This window comes from Oryzias latipes, chromosome 10 (assembly GCF_053564925.1).
Source record: "Oryzias latipes strain Hd-rR chromosome 10, Olatipes_Hd-rR_3.1".
NCBI classification, from domain to species: Eukaryota; Metazoa; Chordata; class Actinopteri; order Beloniformes; family Adrianichthyidae; genus Oryzias; species Oryzias latipes.
In genome coordinates, this window is record NC_136246.1 from 24,371,204 (window position 1) to 24,384,937 (window position 13,734).

Consider the following 13,734-nt stretch of genomic DNA (forward strand, 5'->3'; position numbering starts at 1 on the left):
GTGTGAAATAACTATCGGCTTTGCAGGAGTCGGACCTGTAAGCTAATGCATAATGAGGTAACAGGATCCATCCGCTTCCTCAAGTCGCGCTGCAATATCTTCTGTGTGTCTCATGAGGTATGAGTGTGTGTAAAAATGGAGACCTGTTGGAGAGAGAGACTGGAGCTTACCCACTTTATAAGTGTCAGACCTCGCAGCTTCAGAATAAGTGTCGACAGAATTACACACTCATCTTTTTCTGTGGACAATGCAGGCTGTAGTCTGCTGTACAATCAGACCGCACTCTACAAACCAGACAATCTGTACCAAACCACGCAACTGCAGTTGACCACCTAGTCCAATGGCAGTCTTGGTTTATATAGTGCATTTACTCTGAGCCATTAAAACAATTATTGTAGTTTACAATCTAGGTTATATTGTCAATGAATGGTATATTTTCAAATGTTTGCAATGTATAAGGCACACCAAACTACACATTCACATAGTGGACAAAGAAATTGATATCGTATTTGGATTTCTTATTTTGAACATTGCTTAATCCCGTAAGAAAAAAATACCACCTTAAAAATACACTTCTCGGCTAAATTAAATTAAATACTCTTTTTGTGTCTTTTTGTGTCTCCAGCTTATCAACAAAGCTCAACAGGCTCTGAAAAGTGCTCTGGACCAATCCGATGCCAGCGATGTCGTGAGATTTGCAAAGGAGAGGTGGTCCGGGTCCAAGAAACTCACTTTCATGTGAAGTGTTTCACCTGCACTGGTAAGAACGGGAGGTTATCTCCCAGGACAAAAGTCAGGAAGCTTTAACACTAGCAGGGTTTCTTGATCTATGTTCGGGTAATGCAAAACAAATCCCACACCTTCATTTTACCTGGTTCCCTTTCATTACACAACCACCATTGCTTATCATTTGAGAGCAGTGTTACATTAAACAAGCTTTAACCTAAAACATAAAAAACTGAAAAGAAAACCTGCTAGTCTTGGCGGTTCTCTAACTTTAATTTCCATGCAAAACAATATTTATCATTGAGTAATTTTAAAACTTTCTGTGTTTCTTTGTCTTTTTGGACTCCTGGGAAATCACACTGTAGTAAACTGCACCAAGGTTCACTATAGTTTGTGCAAGAGGGAAGATACCTTTGTTTTCCAGCTGTCTTCATATGTGGGAAGCAGCTTCCTGCGAATTGGTTGGTCGGGGGCTCTACTTCCATAAGTCATCAGTCATTATATTTTTAAACGAAACACTTCCTCCACAGAGTCCTGTAAGATTTTTAAATATAAGATGATATGATTGTATAATATAATTCTAAATATAACATAGTAAAAAATATTTTGTAATGTAAGCTCACACGCTTCCCAAACAAAGTAGATTTTCCAAGGAAACAAAATGTAGCTTGGGCCAAACTGGCCTAGTGTAAAAGCAGTACTTAGAAAAGAGATTTACCTCGATTTATTTACAATATACATTATAAGTGTTACCGCTTCAACACCGGAGATGTTGCCGGTGATTCCTAAATAACACGTGCTCTTTGAAATACCATAACTTAGCTGATTCTGACGTAGAGAAAAGTTGCTTTTTATATCGGTTTTCCACCGATATGCAACCCTTTACGTTAGTAATGTGTTGCATATTGGTGCAAATCGGTGTTATCTATGATATTGGTGTTGCATTATGACGCAAAGCTGCTTTTCTCCAAAACAGAATTAGCTGATTTACATGGTTTGGGTAAGCACTTCAGTGCTGTGCAATTTTATATATTAGCCCAAGCCTGCTTTTCTACAATTTAGAATCTGTTGGTATTACGTTAAGTGCGTAAACGGTTGAATAGCTAAAGCTCCGGTGTGAAAGCATTAGACCGTGTCTATTCCTAGATATTATTGACCATTATTGCTATTTACTAATTTCAGTGAGGCAAAAACTTCTTTCAAAGACAGAGATAATTAAATCTTTTTTGACCACATTCTTTTTCACACACCTGTACACACACACAGACAGTACAGACCAAAAGTTTGGACACACCTTCCCTGTGTGAATGAGAAGGTGTGTCAAAACTTTTGGTCTGTTCTATATATTGTCAGAAACATAGTAATCCTCCATTTGCCATTACTTAGACTGAGAGTTTTTCTCCTGCGGTGGGAATTGGAATAGATCTGACTTGACTGTGGGGCACATTGGCACCTGCTAACGTAGCTTGTTGTTCTTGCATCTTGTAAAGGATTTTCCTTCAGTTGAAGCAGTTGCCTAAAGAGATTAACTTTATTAGCTTTGCAGTGCTATGTGGGAACATCAGTAACCTATAATAGACTCAGCAGTGACATAATCACCCATTCAGCAGGGCAGGATTAGCCAGGACCACTCACTGCATTGTAACGCTCAGTTAGTTAACCACTTTGTTTTGGAGAAACTTTATTGCCAAGTAACTATTTTTGGTCCAGAAAAGCATTTGGGAAACAATTTCTTGGGAAAAACAAACCTTTAATATGAACTTGAGAAATAAATACTGTTTAATGAAAAATAATACTAAAGTATTAATCTTGTATAGTTAATACTTTGCAAAACAATGTGCATCTCCTGACAATAAATTCAGTATCCAGGTTCTTGTGAATGTAAGGTATCTGTGCAAGTTAGAACTAGTCATCAAAAGGAGGAGAAGCATACCATTTTTCATGCTGCTTGCCAACGTAAAGCACCTGTGCTCAGTGTCAAAATAACATTTAAAACCCACCAGGTGTGAATGTTTGCTGAGTTGTGCAAGTAAATAGTCATTTTCTACTGTTTATGTTAACCAAACATATTCGTGTAAGTCAAAATCTACAACTATCGGTTTTATTTTTTCCAATTATAGTTATATATTTTTTCCTATTTCAATATATTTTTATTTTATTTATAATTTCAGGTTATAATTCTTTGTCCCTTCAAACCGGCTCTGCCGGGTTTTTCTCCACGAAAATTTACAAGCATGGCTTGTAAATTGAACATGCTTGAAAACTCCAGCTTTCAGTCACACCATACAATCATGAACTGATGCCCTTGAGTGTGCACATCATCATATGTGTGCGCGCTCTCTGTGGTTGTGAGTGGTTGCTGTGGTAACTATGTGAAGGGACACCTGGGCCCTGGTTGGTGGATATTCTCAGCATCTCTAAGGTGGAATTAACCAATCAAAAGGCTCCGTTTGGTGCCTCTGAGAAAAGGGGGAGCACTGAAACAGAGAAGAAAAGGGGGGATGGGGAGGCTGTTTCTGTTGCCTCAACATTACATCATCATTTAGTGTAATTTCAGTTTACGTCTTTTGATTCTTTGATTCCTTGTATCATTGATCTGAATAATTCAGTAAAGCTACCAGACAACTCTGTCGGTTCATTCACAAGTGAGGTTTTGTCATCCCAGAATCAATGATTGGGCGTTATTGTGCTATGAGACTGCCACATACAGTCCAGAACAGGCTTCTGCATAGCCAGCAGTTTTCTAAAGCTTTATTGTTCAGGGTGCCACCCATTTATAAACATGTTGCATGTTCTTTTGAACTTCATCAACTCTACGTCTACTCAGCTCTCTATTTTCAGTCTGTCTGCTTCATTTGTTGCCTCTACAGACTGTGAACTGTGGGGTTTGAGAACATAATGTATTTATGTCTTCTGTCAGTTTCTTCTTTTCCCATATTTTGTTTTCCTTTTTGATGAACGTCATTCAAGCATGAAATTCATTTTGCAAAGTAAGAGGGAATAATATTGTCACTTGGATGCCAAGTTGCAATATTTCAACAAACTGACAATCTGCACTTAAAGCCTCGGGTATTGCAATTTGTTTTTCAGTTTTGACTGTATTCCTCTTTTTTATACAGAAATATTAAACTTATTTATGTAAATCAATTCATTGGCCACTTTTAATGTTATGCTCTGTCATTTACCTTCATTTCGACTACAGAATTATTGAAATAACATCACAGAATTTGACCCTTTTCTTCTGCTTCTTGCTTCCTTTTTAACACTTATCCCAGCATCTATTTAAACCAAAAGGACTGATTGTCCTTGCCTGAAAAGACTGACTATTTAGTCTTAAATGGTCTGAATAATCACATGGGATCTCTTTCACCTCTATTGTCGGCATGTAAAAATATACACAGCCATAATTTCATCTTCCCTCCATTGGCCTATATTGCTGCCTCTCTGTCTGCTACATTATCATAACTCCTCGCTCATGCATCTGTCAGAGGAGGAGCAGATAACTAATCATGTGCATTTAGCCTCTCATTTGAACCAATCACCACCGCTGATTGTAACATAAAGAGGCAGCGTGTAATCAGCTCTTAAGTAAAATGTAGAAAAGGTTGAAGACAGAAGTCAACCCACACAGTAAGGCTTTGACTTTGAACAAATAGAAGAACCTGCTGGTGTTCTATGATTGGATCCAGGTCATCACTGACTGTAGAGGATATGAGGGACCAAGTTGCCAAATGAGAGCAACAGAACATTATTCAAAAAAAAAAAAAACAGTTGTTTTGGAAAAGAGAGTGTGCAGTGCATGGGCCGTGACCATCATTTTGCCACGGGCGTGGCAGCAAATGCCACCATCACAAGTGTCTAGGCCGACTCGGGCATGGCGCTTTACTGACATAGTGACCACATTTACCCGGCCTCCAAAAGCATAATTGCCACTCTCACATTCCAGCAAATACACATTCTTCTATTTTAGAAGCATAACGCTCATTTTCTCTTAAATCACAGGCATAAGTCTAAACAGTTGTGTGTTTGTTTCACACAGAAGTAAAACTAATACACAAGCTGTGGCAAGATTTGCTCCCTACATTTAGTCATTTTTAGGAAACTAACCAGGATTTTTCTTTTTTTAATGTTAAGTCTACTTTAGGGCATAGAGTGAGCAGAGATTTTCACTCAAGGTTTGTGCAAAAATGCAGATTTTTTGCATGTATTCTCATCAGTGCTCCCACAAATTAGCTGCATCTCTTTCTGCATAACAGTTCGAATCAGTCCAATCCCACCTCCGGATAAATTGTCCCTCAATCTCCAGCATCTTTGTTACCAACACCAGCTTTCTGTCTGTACTGCCAGCAGCCTCACAGCAACTCCTGAAAAGAACAAAAGAAAACAGAGGAATGGACAGAAAGAAAGAAGAGCAGAAGAAAGCAAGGTTATTAGGAGAACCAGAAAGAAAAACAAATCACTGAAAGGAACATTGGGGGTTACAGCAAAGGGGAGCTTCCTGTAGCTATAGCAACCATTGGTACACTGGTCCAATCACCACACCAATGTGTGGTTGCTAGGGAGAGATTCCAGCGGAGCTAAATGGGTGCACGGTGGGAAACTGTGCTTTTCCCTGATGACTCCTCTGGATTTGAGATATGACAAGAATTATCTCTCTGTTTGCATCTCCTTTGGGGGACCACGTCTGTGATGGGCTTCATACATATACCGTTGTGACAAAGCGAGCATTAGCATACAGTATATGGCACAGCTGCACGTTAAAGCCAAGCTTTCAGATGCTGAATGATTAAAAGGCATTTTTATTTAGCAATTCCTGTTGTGTGAGACGAACACATCCATTTGTGTTAAGACACTCAGATTGCCACTGCTTCTACTAAAACCCCAAGTGATTGTTGAGATTATCTTTTTAAGTCAGTGATCTCATTTCCTCTTTTATTCCCCTCAACAGCTTTCAGAAGGTTAAAAGCTGAAGCAGTGGTTCTGATCTGCTGTTCGGACAGAGCCTCACAAGACAACCTTGGGTCTTTATCAAACCCAGCAGCCAAAAAAAGGGAGACCCTGCCAAATATGCATGACTTCTTTCTGCTAAGCTACTGGGATACATTCTTTATGGGTTTTATTTTCTTATACTGTTGTTGTCCTTTCCAGCCATGCTATTCCTTAACCAGACTCATTGTTCTGTCCATTACTTAAGTCTAGATTAAAAAGTCAGAGCTGTGCTTTCAGGTTTAGATGTTTTTATTATTTGTGTTTTACCCATAAGTTTGTCACCATCTGCAAACTTTTTCCAAGTCTTTGTCATAGACAAACATAATTTAGTCTGGCTCTTTTAAAAAAAAAACATATAAGTATTGTACATTTTTTTTAGTACATTATAGCAATGATCAGAAGCTTGAGAAATATAAGCCACATTCTTGTCTCAAAGTAAATATATATGTGCAAGAAACTTTTTTCATCACAGATTTGTAGCAAGAAAGACAAGTCAGCTAGCAAAGTGTCAGTTGCCACGCTGTCGTTCCAATTCATTTTTTTTCTATGCATATTAGTAAACACAGTGTATTTTCTGGATTTAAACTAAAGATATTTTTCTGTTTCCTTTTTTAACACTTGTTGTTTTGGGGTGTCCCATTATCATGGTTGTCATACATTAAAACTTAAAGCAAAAGGCCAACACCAATCAGGAGCTGAAGGTTTGTGGAATTTCATCAAACTGGTTGGAATAGTCTACAAATGCTGTTAAAAGTAAAAGTCGGAAGTTTTTCCAATTTTTTTTTGTATTAGTAACGTTGCCATAAATTATTGTGGAAAAATTGAATGGTTATTATATTAAATCATCGAGAATTCTGTTCTACTGAAGGTTTCGGTATTGCACACTGATCCTATTGAAGCTTTGTGATTCATATCATCAACACCATTTGGCTCAGCAGTTCTTGCCCAACACTTTTTCTTCTTCTAAACAGTCAGTTCATTGCTGTTCCTAATAAATGGTGTTGAGTTTTTAAAAGTTGTGGGAGCGCTGTGCTTGTTAGCCCATGCGTTCCTGCAGATCTGCTACCATGCTTGGCTTTTTTTTCTTTTTTTCTGGGCTTGAAACCCACAAAAGTGCTGTTTGAGCTGCAGACTTTTGTGCCTTTACTTCCTTCCTGTCTGACCAATGCTTCCCCCACCTCACAATTTGGCCCAACTAAGTAAAAAACACACCGATTCTTCTTGTCTCTTCTGTCAGTGGGCTTTCTCTCTGTTTGCTACATAGGTGAGTAATTTCTCTGATGTCACAGATTTTCTAGAGGAAAAAAAAGCTTAAAAATAAACAAAAGGTTGAATTTGTTTTAAAGTAAAGATTGAGCTGGTTTTGTTTACTGTTCAAAGCTTGTCCATTAGACCCACGAGAGAGCCCGGGGGGGGGGGGGGGGGGTGATGAGGAAAGGGAAGCAGTGTGAAAGGAAAACACAAATGCACTGAGGTGCAGAACTGTAGCGATGGGAACTGTGGGCATAAAACTGAGATGAAGTGGAGAGCTGGTGCTCGTAGCTACAAAGACTTGGAAAAAGTTCCAAAACCAAAGAGGACAGGAGGAGGAGAGCGGCAGTGTCGAATCGAACGTCCAGCCAGGTCCAACTTTGATAAGGAAATGTTCGTCACGTCTGTTGGATGGAGATAAATATCCAATCAGGGCAGGACCCCTGTGGACGCCTAATCAGTGAAGTTCTAATGACCACAGCTGCCTACATGCTATCACCAGATTTGTGATTTCATGATGCCTACTTCCTGAAAAGAGAGTAATAAGAAAGGGAGATGCCATTTCTTTTAGTTTAAATCATTACTACCATATTTACAGTACAGTGTAGAAGTTTGGGGAAATACTTATAAAACAAATCCACAGTCTTTGTACATCATACAAAAAAGGTTTTTTCCCTAGTTCATGGTGTGGATTATGCGACATACAAATGCACTGTTTTTAAAGTCAGGTTTATTGAAATTATGGAAACTATTGAAACTTAAAACAGCCCGCATTATATTTAAAACCAGAAATAACTTACTTCCATTAAACATAAAACAAATGTTCAAGGACAGAGATGGGGTTACGAGTTAAGAAATCAGCTAAACTTCAAAAAGCAGTGCATTCGTACTGCAAAGAAGAAAATGTGTTTATGGAACGGGTTGGATGAAGGCTTAAAACAAAGCAAAAGTTTATATGTATTCAAAAAACCAACAATATGTCACTGATGGAACTTTACAAGGCTAGAAATGATCAATAAAAACAAAAAATGTCACTTCTGCATAGGGGCTATACAGAAGGTAATGTGAAAGTGCAAATAGAAATATGCACAAATAATGTATTGTAAAAAGGGAACATAGAAGATTCTTCTTCTACCCACTTCTTTTCAAGGATATTGTTTTGTTTTATTGGTCTATTTTTAACCCCTGTGTTTATTTTCATTTTGTGTTTGAAAAAAGTAGAGTTCAATTAAGGGAAAGATCACTAAAACAGATTATACTGACTCTTTGATGTGCTTTAATTCTTTAGGTTTACTTCGTTTAGTTTAACTCACTGGAATCTAGCTCTTAGCAACATATTTAGAAGGGAAAGCTTTTAATTACCAGAAGTATATTTTCGAACAACATCTGTGCACATGTTTTATGTCCTCTGTGGATGGCAGTCTGCGCTAAATGGTGTTGGTAGTGCGGTTGCAACTCGACGCTTTCTTCTAGCCACGTGAAGCGACCGCTGTGCTGCAGCAGAGACCCTGGAATCCATCCCAGCGCCACCCATCATGCTGGCCTCCACACATGTGGGGGGGTTGTGCTTTTAATATATTGTTTAATGGTAATGGGAGTCTCAGGAAATCTTGAAAAGTGAAAGGCCTGCCTGCAAGTAGTCTGTTGAAATATCCCTCAAAAGAATAGAAAATATATATTTCACATTTTGGCATTTTTGTAGGGTGAATTTCACAAATCAAGTCATGGCTGATCTGTCAGATGGATTTGAAACCATATCAGTATTTTTGCACTAAGTTCGGAGGGATGCATAGTTTTAACACCTTGGATTACTTTTGAATTTAAAAGCCGTTTGTGACATTTTATGCATTTATTGTTTGGTTACATCACTTAGTCTCTTCTGCTTTTGTGAGTTGGACACTCCATCTACCTTCATATTTCTTCTTTTATGAGCTGTGAAGAATATTCAACATCTTTTGTTTCATGTGATCAAGGAATAAAAAATTTAGAATAATAATGCAATGCAAGGATATTTATATTCATTTTGCTGGGAAAAGCACATTTTTCCAGCCTTTCTAATTTAAAGTTGCAATTTAGAGACTACGTTTAATATTCATGCGTTTTAGGTAAAACCCTGCATCTTCAAATGTGCCACCACACCATCACTCAGATGGGGACCTGGCTGTCTCTAGGGTAACCGTGGAAGGTTTACATCCTCCTGGCAACCGAGCAAGGGGGATGTCCTATAAAACACATCCAGCCAATCGTCCTGTTAGAAGAAAACTGTGATTAGGTAAAAGGTGAGCAATCCACGCAGCTGATCCAATCCGGTCTGAGCAGATCCAGAAGGCTGTCTGGAGTTTGGGGTATCCATAGACTAATGTACACAATGCATGGCTGAGCAGATTCCAGAAACAAACCTTTATAGCAAAGATCTAGATGAAGACTGGAAAAGTAATGTTTTTGAGGGAACAAGATAAGATATAAAGATATTCGTGACTCAGATAATTTGGGGAAATATTTGGTTAATTGCCACTTTAAAGCTTAATACATGTTAAAATATTTACTCTGCAAATGCATTGGAAAGCTATGATTTAAGTATCCGCTAAGAGTCTTAAATTGCATATTTAATTATGCATGGTAGCATTTTTGAGCATCGATTCAAAAATGTGTGGCACTTCCAGACAAATTTTACACTGATCCTTGTTTTGCATCTCCTGATATTTTTCAGCTATAACTTTGCTTCCAGTAGACTGAGCTGTCAACATGGTAAAGATCCATGATCATGCCTCTCTGTACATATTGTCTTATTTCATCTTGCCGTTTCCGCCTGTGCACTCTGCCACCTCATCAGGGATGGATTTATGTGATTTCGTCCTCCTGAGGGAGCTGAGATTGTTTTGTTTTTAAGTGAGGTCCCACTGATCTTTTACTACACTATTAAGTCAATACAATCCGCTCATAAACAGCTTGAGATTAAACGAGCCCCTTTGAAGGGTTTATGTGCACGTTTGTCTCTGAACTCTCCGCCTGCCAGTAACCACTAAATGCCAGTTGCTCTGGGGAGCCAAGCATCCTTGATGCACAAGCTCAAGTCTCTGTTGCCTTTCTGCAGCAGGAAGTCATTCATTAGCATTAGGGTTGTTATATGAGGTTGCTTCTTTTTCAAATTCCACATTTGATTGAATTTAAATAATTTCAGATTTGCCTGCAGGATGCTGTATACTATGTTGCTATTGTATAAATTGCATCCTCAGCAGAAGTAAAACTTACCCAAGATCCTTGCTTTTTCCAACAATGCCCCTTACAGTATTCTGGCCCGCTGCATCCTGGCTGCAAGACCCATTTTGTTTTTGCCTTTCTTCTTCCCTACTAGGACTTTGAGCAAAAAATTTGTCCCTGCCCCATGGTTATGTAAATTGTCACGGACCTATTACCCTGTGACAATTATTTTTGACAAAGTAAATGACCCCTGACCAAAATATAACACCTCTGTTGCCAAGCAAGTGTAAAAATGTACTTTTGGCGATTTTACTAAAACATTATAGATCTGTTCGTCAGCCCCAGGCAAGCAAAAAAAAAAAAGGTTGCTATGGAGCTTAAACCAACAAAAAGTCACCATTTTGAAATAAGCTATTTGTTTTTTGATTTGATAGAACCGCTTCTACAGCTGGCTGTCATTTGTTGCCAGGGATCTATGTTTAAAGTAAATGTAGTTTTGAGGGTTTTTTTATGTTTGGGGAAGCTGCAGCACTTTGTCTTTAAGGTGTATTTCCAGAAAGATTTTACTTTTTGGAAGTTTTGGTTGTACAGTAAGCCTTAATAGAGTGCATTTCCACCCGCTATGACTGACTGGTGCACAGATCCAAATCAGTGGTGCTGGTTCGCAGCAGAACCTTTGGGGACAGGGATTTATAGGGTGGTTCCTCTGTGGATTTGCTTCATTACATTGCAAAAAATGCAAAATCAGAAGGAAATTTAGATAAATCATCATCTGTATCGCTACCTTGGCTTTCCTGTAATCTTTGGGGTATTTCCACAACCATTTTTTTTCCTACATATGAAATAAATGTGAGTGAAAGCCAAATCTACATAAGAGCCAGAATTTTTTCCTTCTAAATTATGAATTTATTATGGCTGCTTTTGGGTAATAAAGACATCAAATGTCTTGGTTAGGATTATAATCTACATAAAGAGGGTAAGGGAAAAAATTAAGGTCGAGCAGAGATTTTTCCTACTTTCGTCCAAATAATTGACAGGCTTTCATTATTTCTTTTTTCTTCTTCTTTGTCAGAGGGTTTGATAATTGCCAACTTTTCCTGGTGAACCACACAGACTGGAAAAAGGATAACAGAAACCACACACATTTTGGAAAGTGCCTCCAGCTATAGTGTTTCACCCACTGGAAATCCCTTTCAGGAAGCAAAGAGTTCTAGCATATAGGGTCGACATAATAAACAAAAACAAACACAACACATGCAGTTACTTCTATGACTTCCTTGTTGTATTTGATAGGATTGTATGCACTATTTCAATGTGGTTTGCTGTTTTGTCTCCTTACAAAAGGACTTTTCCACTGCTTATGTCATTATATTCCCATTCAAAGAGTTTGGCTCACCACAGTCTGGAACTGAGACACTTCCGTGGTAGACATGTGTGAAAGCCAAATGTGCTCCGAAAACAAACAAGAACAAAAGCTTATGAAGTCAGAATAGCATTTATGGCGTTGTGTAAACACTGTCCCAGCATAATTTTCTTTCCCCCACGTCTCTCCACAGTGTGTAACTGTGATCTGGCGCGATCCGGCTTCTTCCAGAAGAAGGGCGAGTACATCTGTACAGCAGACTACCAGCGTTTGTACGGCACTCGCTGTGACCGCTGCAACAGCTTCATCACAGGAGAGGTGGTCTCCGCCCTTGGACGCACGTACCACCCCAAGTGCTTCGTCTGCAGCGTTTGCAGGTCCGCAGTCATTCACACACATCGCACTTGCACAAATGTAGATAAATGGGTATGGTTGGGCTAGAAATCTGGGGAAATGCTATTTCTTGTTATGCTATCATGTTTCCTAGCAATAATGTTTGTGACTCGTCAGCAAACCACCTGATCCGACTCAGAGCACTGTATATGGTGACATTCCTCATCCTATTGATTCTTGCTGTGTTTTTTCGCCAAAATTGGGTTTGGCTGTTCCATGTTAATAATTTCAATGAATCCTGCAATCTTATAATATGATTAAGTGAAGTTCTCATGGCACAGTAGAAAGTCTGACACAGAAAAGTAAAATATTAAGCACAACACAATCATTGCATTAACTAGTCCTGCACAATAAATCACAAATGTATTGTCATCGTGATATTAGGTGGCTTAGAAAACAAGTTTTTTGTTTTGATCACGTATTTTTTGTGTTTTTAGGAAGTAGTCGCTCTTTAAACTGGAAATTCGTTTTTGTGTTTCTTTATACATGGATAAAGAATGCGTCTTGTGCACATCACTTGACTTCTTTATCTTTGCTGCTTTGAATCTATTCTGGAAGCAGCCTTTTTTGGGAAATTCCTTCAAAGAAGAAAAAGGGCTTTAGAACAGAGAGAGGATTGTTGAAGAACTCCAGAAGAGCTGTACTAGGGGCCCCTGCTTAGAGTCTCATGACCACGGAGTCCCAAGTTAAAGCTGTGAATCTAAAAAAAATCGGACAAGTGTCAGACTGCTCAGATCATTGACTTGTTTAGCTTGGACGGGGAAGGAACTGGATTTAACAGACTGTCAGATGTAGCAGAAGTCCATCGTCTTTCCTCTGACCTCTATCCACGCTCATGTTCCGCCTTCCGCACAACACTCTACACTACTCGTGGCTTTACTGTTTGTCTTTGTTGCTTTTTTGTTGGGTGTCTTTCATTCATGATAAAAGCCCATCCTGTCTGTTTGCTCCTGGTGCGCCGGCATGACTTCATGGATTATCTGTCTCCTTTTGCTTTCTTTGACCTCGTTTGTTTTGATGGGTGGTAAGTTTTCCTAAACATTGATCGTTCCTTGCGTTGCTTCAGGCGAATACCATTTGTCTCTTGTATTTTTTTGACATCGGTGATCACACCCAGCAGCGGAACTTTAACTGACCAGTGGCGGTCAGTGGAGCAGCCTTGGTGTTGACAGGCTGTTGTCAGTGTGTGCAGAGTAAAACGGGAAAGACATCAACTCGCTTCTGGAACAGACAGCTCTTTGTTTGGTTTGCTTGCTGCTCCATCTGCGTCATTGTATATAAAGTCTTTCCCTCTTCATTTTATGTCTTTAAAGACCCACTCTGACAAAATGTTCTTGTGGCATTTTTCTGATGATGGAGGACACATAAAGAAAATTAGGCTCAAAATTCCATTTCTGATTAATTCTTTATTCATATCATTGTAAATCTGGAGCAGATGAAAAAATGCCTCTTGGAAAAAGGTTGCACAGTCTTTTTTACACTATTGGGTTGCACCATTAATGAATGGTGTGTTTCCAAACTTATGACACATATAAGATGCTGGTGCATTAAGTGAGACAAAAAAGTCAGAAATAAGGCAGTCAGTTCAATTTAATTTTATTTATATTGCCCAACATTACAACAATAGTCATCTCGCTGGGCTTCACAGTAACTCTAACACCAGGGTTAGCCACACTAGAAGCGTTAGCAGTGTTTGGCGTTTTCACAATACCCGTAACTCCCAACCTTGTTAGTAGCACGTAAAAAAATGTTACAAACTCTCCTATACATATTAGTAATGTTAGCGTAATCACAATAACACTGAATGAAAC

At 38.8% G+C, this 13,734-nt stretch overlaps 1 protein-coding gene across 23 annotated transcripts in view; it reads left to right on the forward strand.

The window, feature by feature from the left end:
- Positions 1–13,734, forward strand: part of ablim3 (actin binding LIM protein family, member 3) — a 43,002-nt gene that overhangs the window by 10,438 nt on the left and 18,830 nt on the right. For all 23 annotated transcript variants that reach the window (XM_011480375.4, XM_078953649.1, XM_078953653.1 and 20 more), the window contains exons 2-3: positions 626–760; positions 11,724–11,907. In XM_011480375.4, coding sequence (XP_011478677.1) covers positions 626–760; positions 11,724–11,907 — 319 coding nt within the window. The remainder of the gene's footprint in view (positions 1–625; positions 761–11,723; positions 11,908–13,734) is intronic.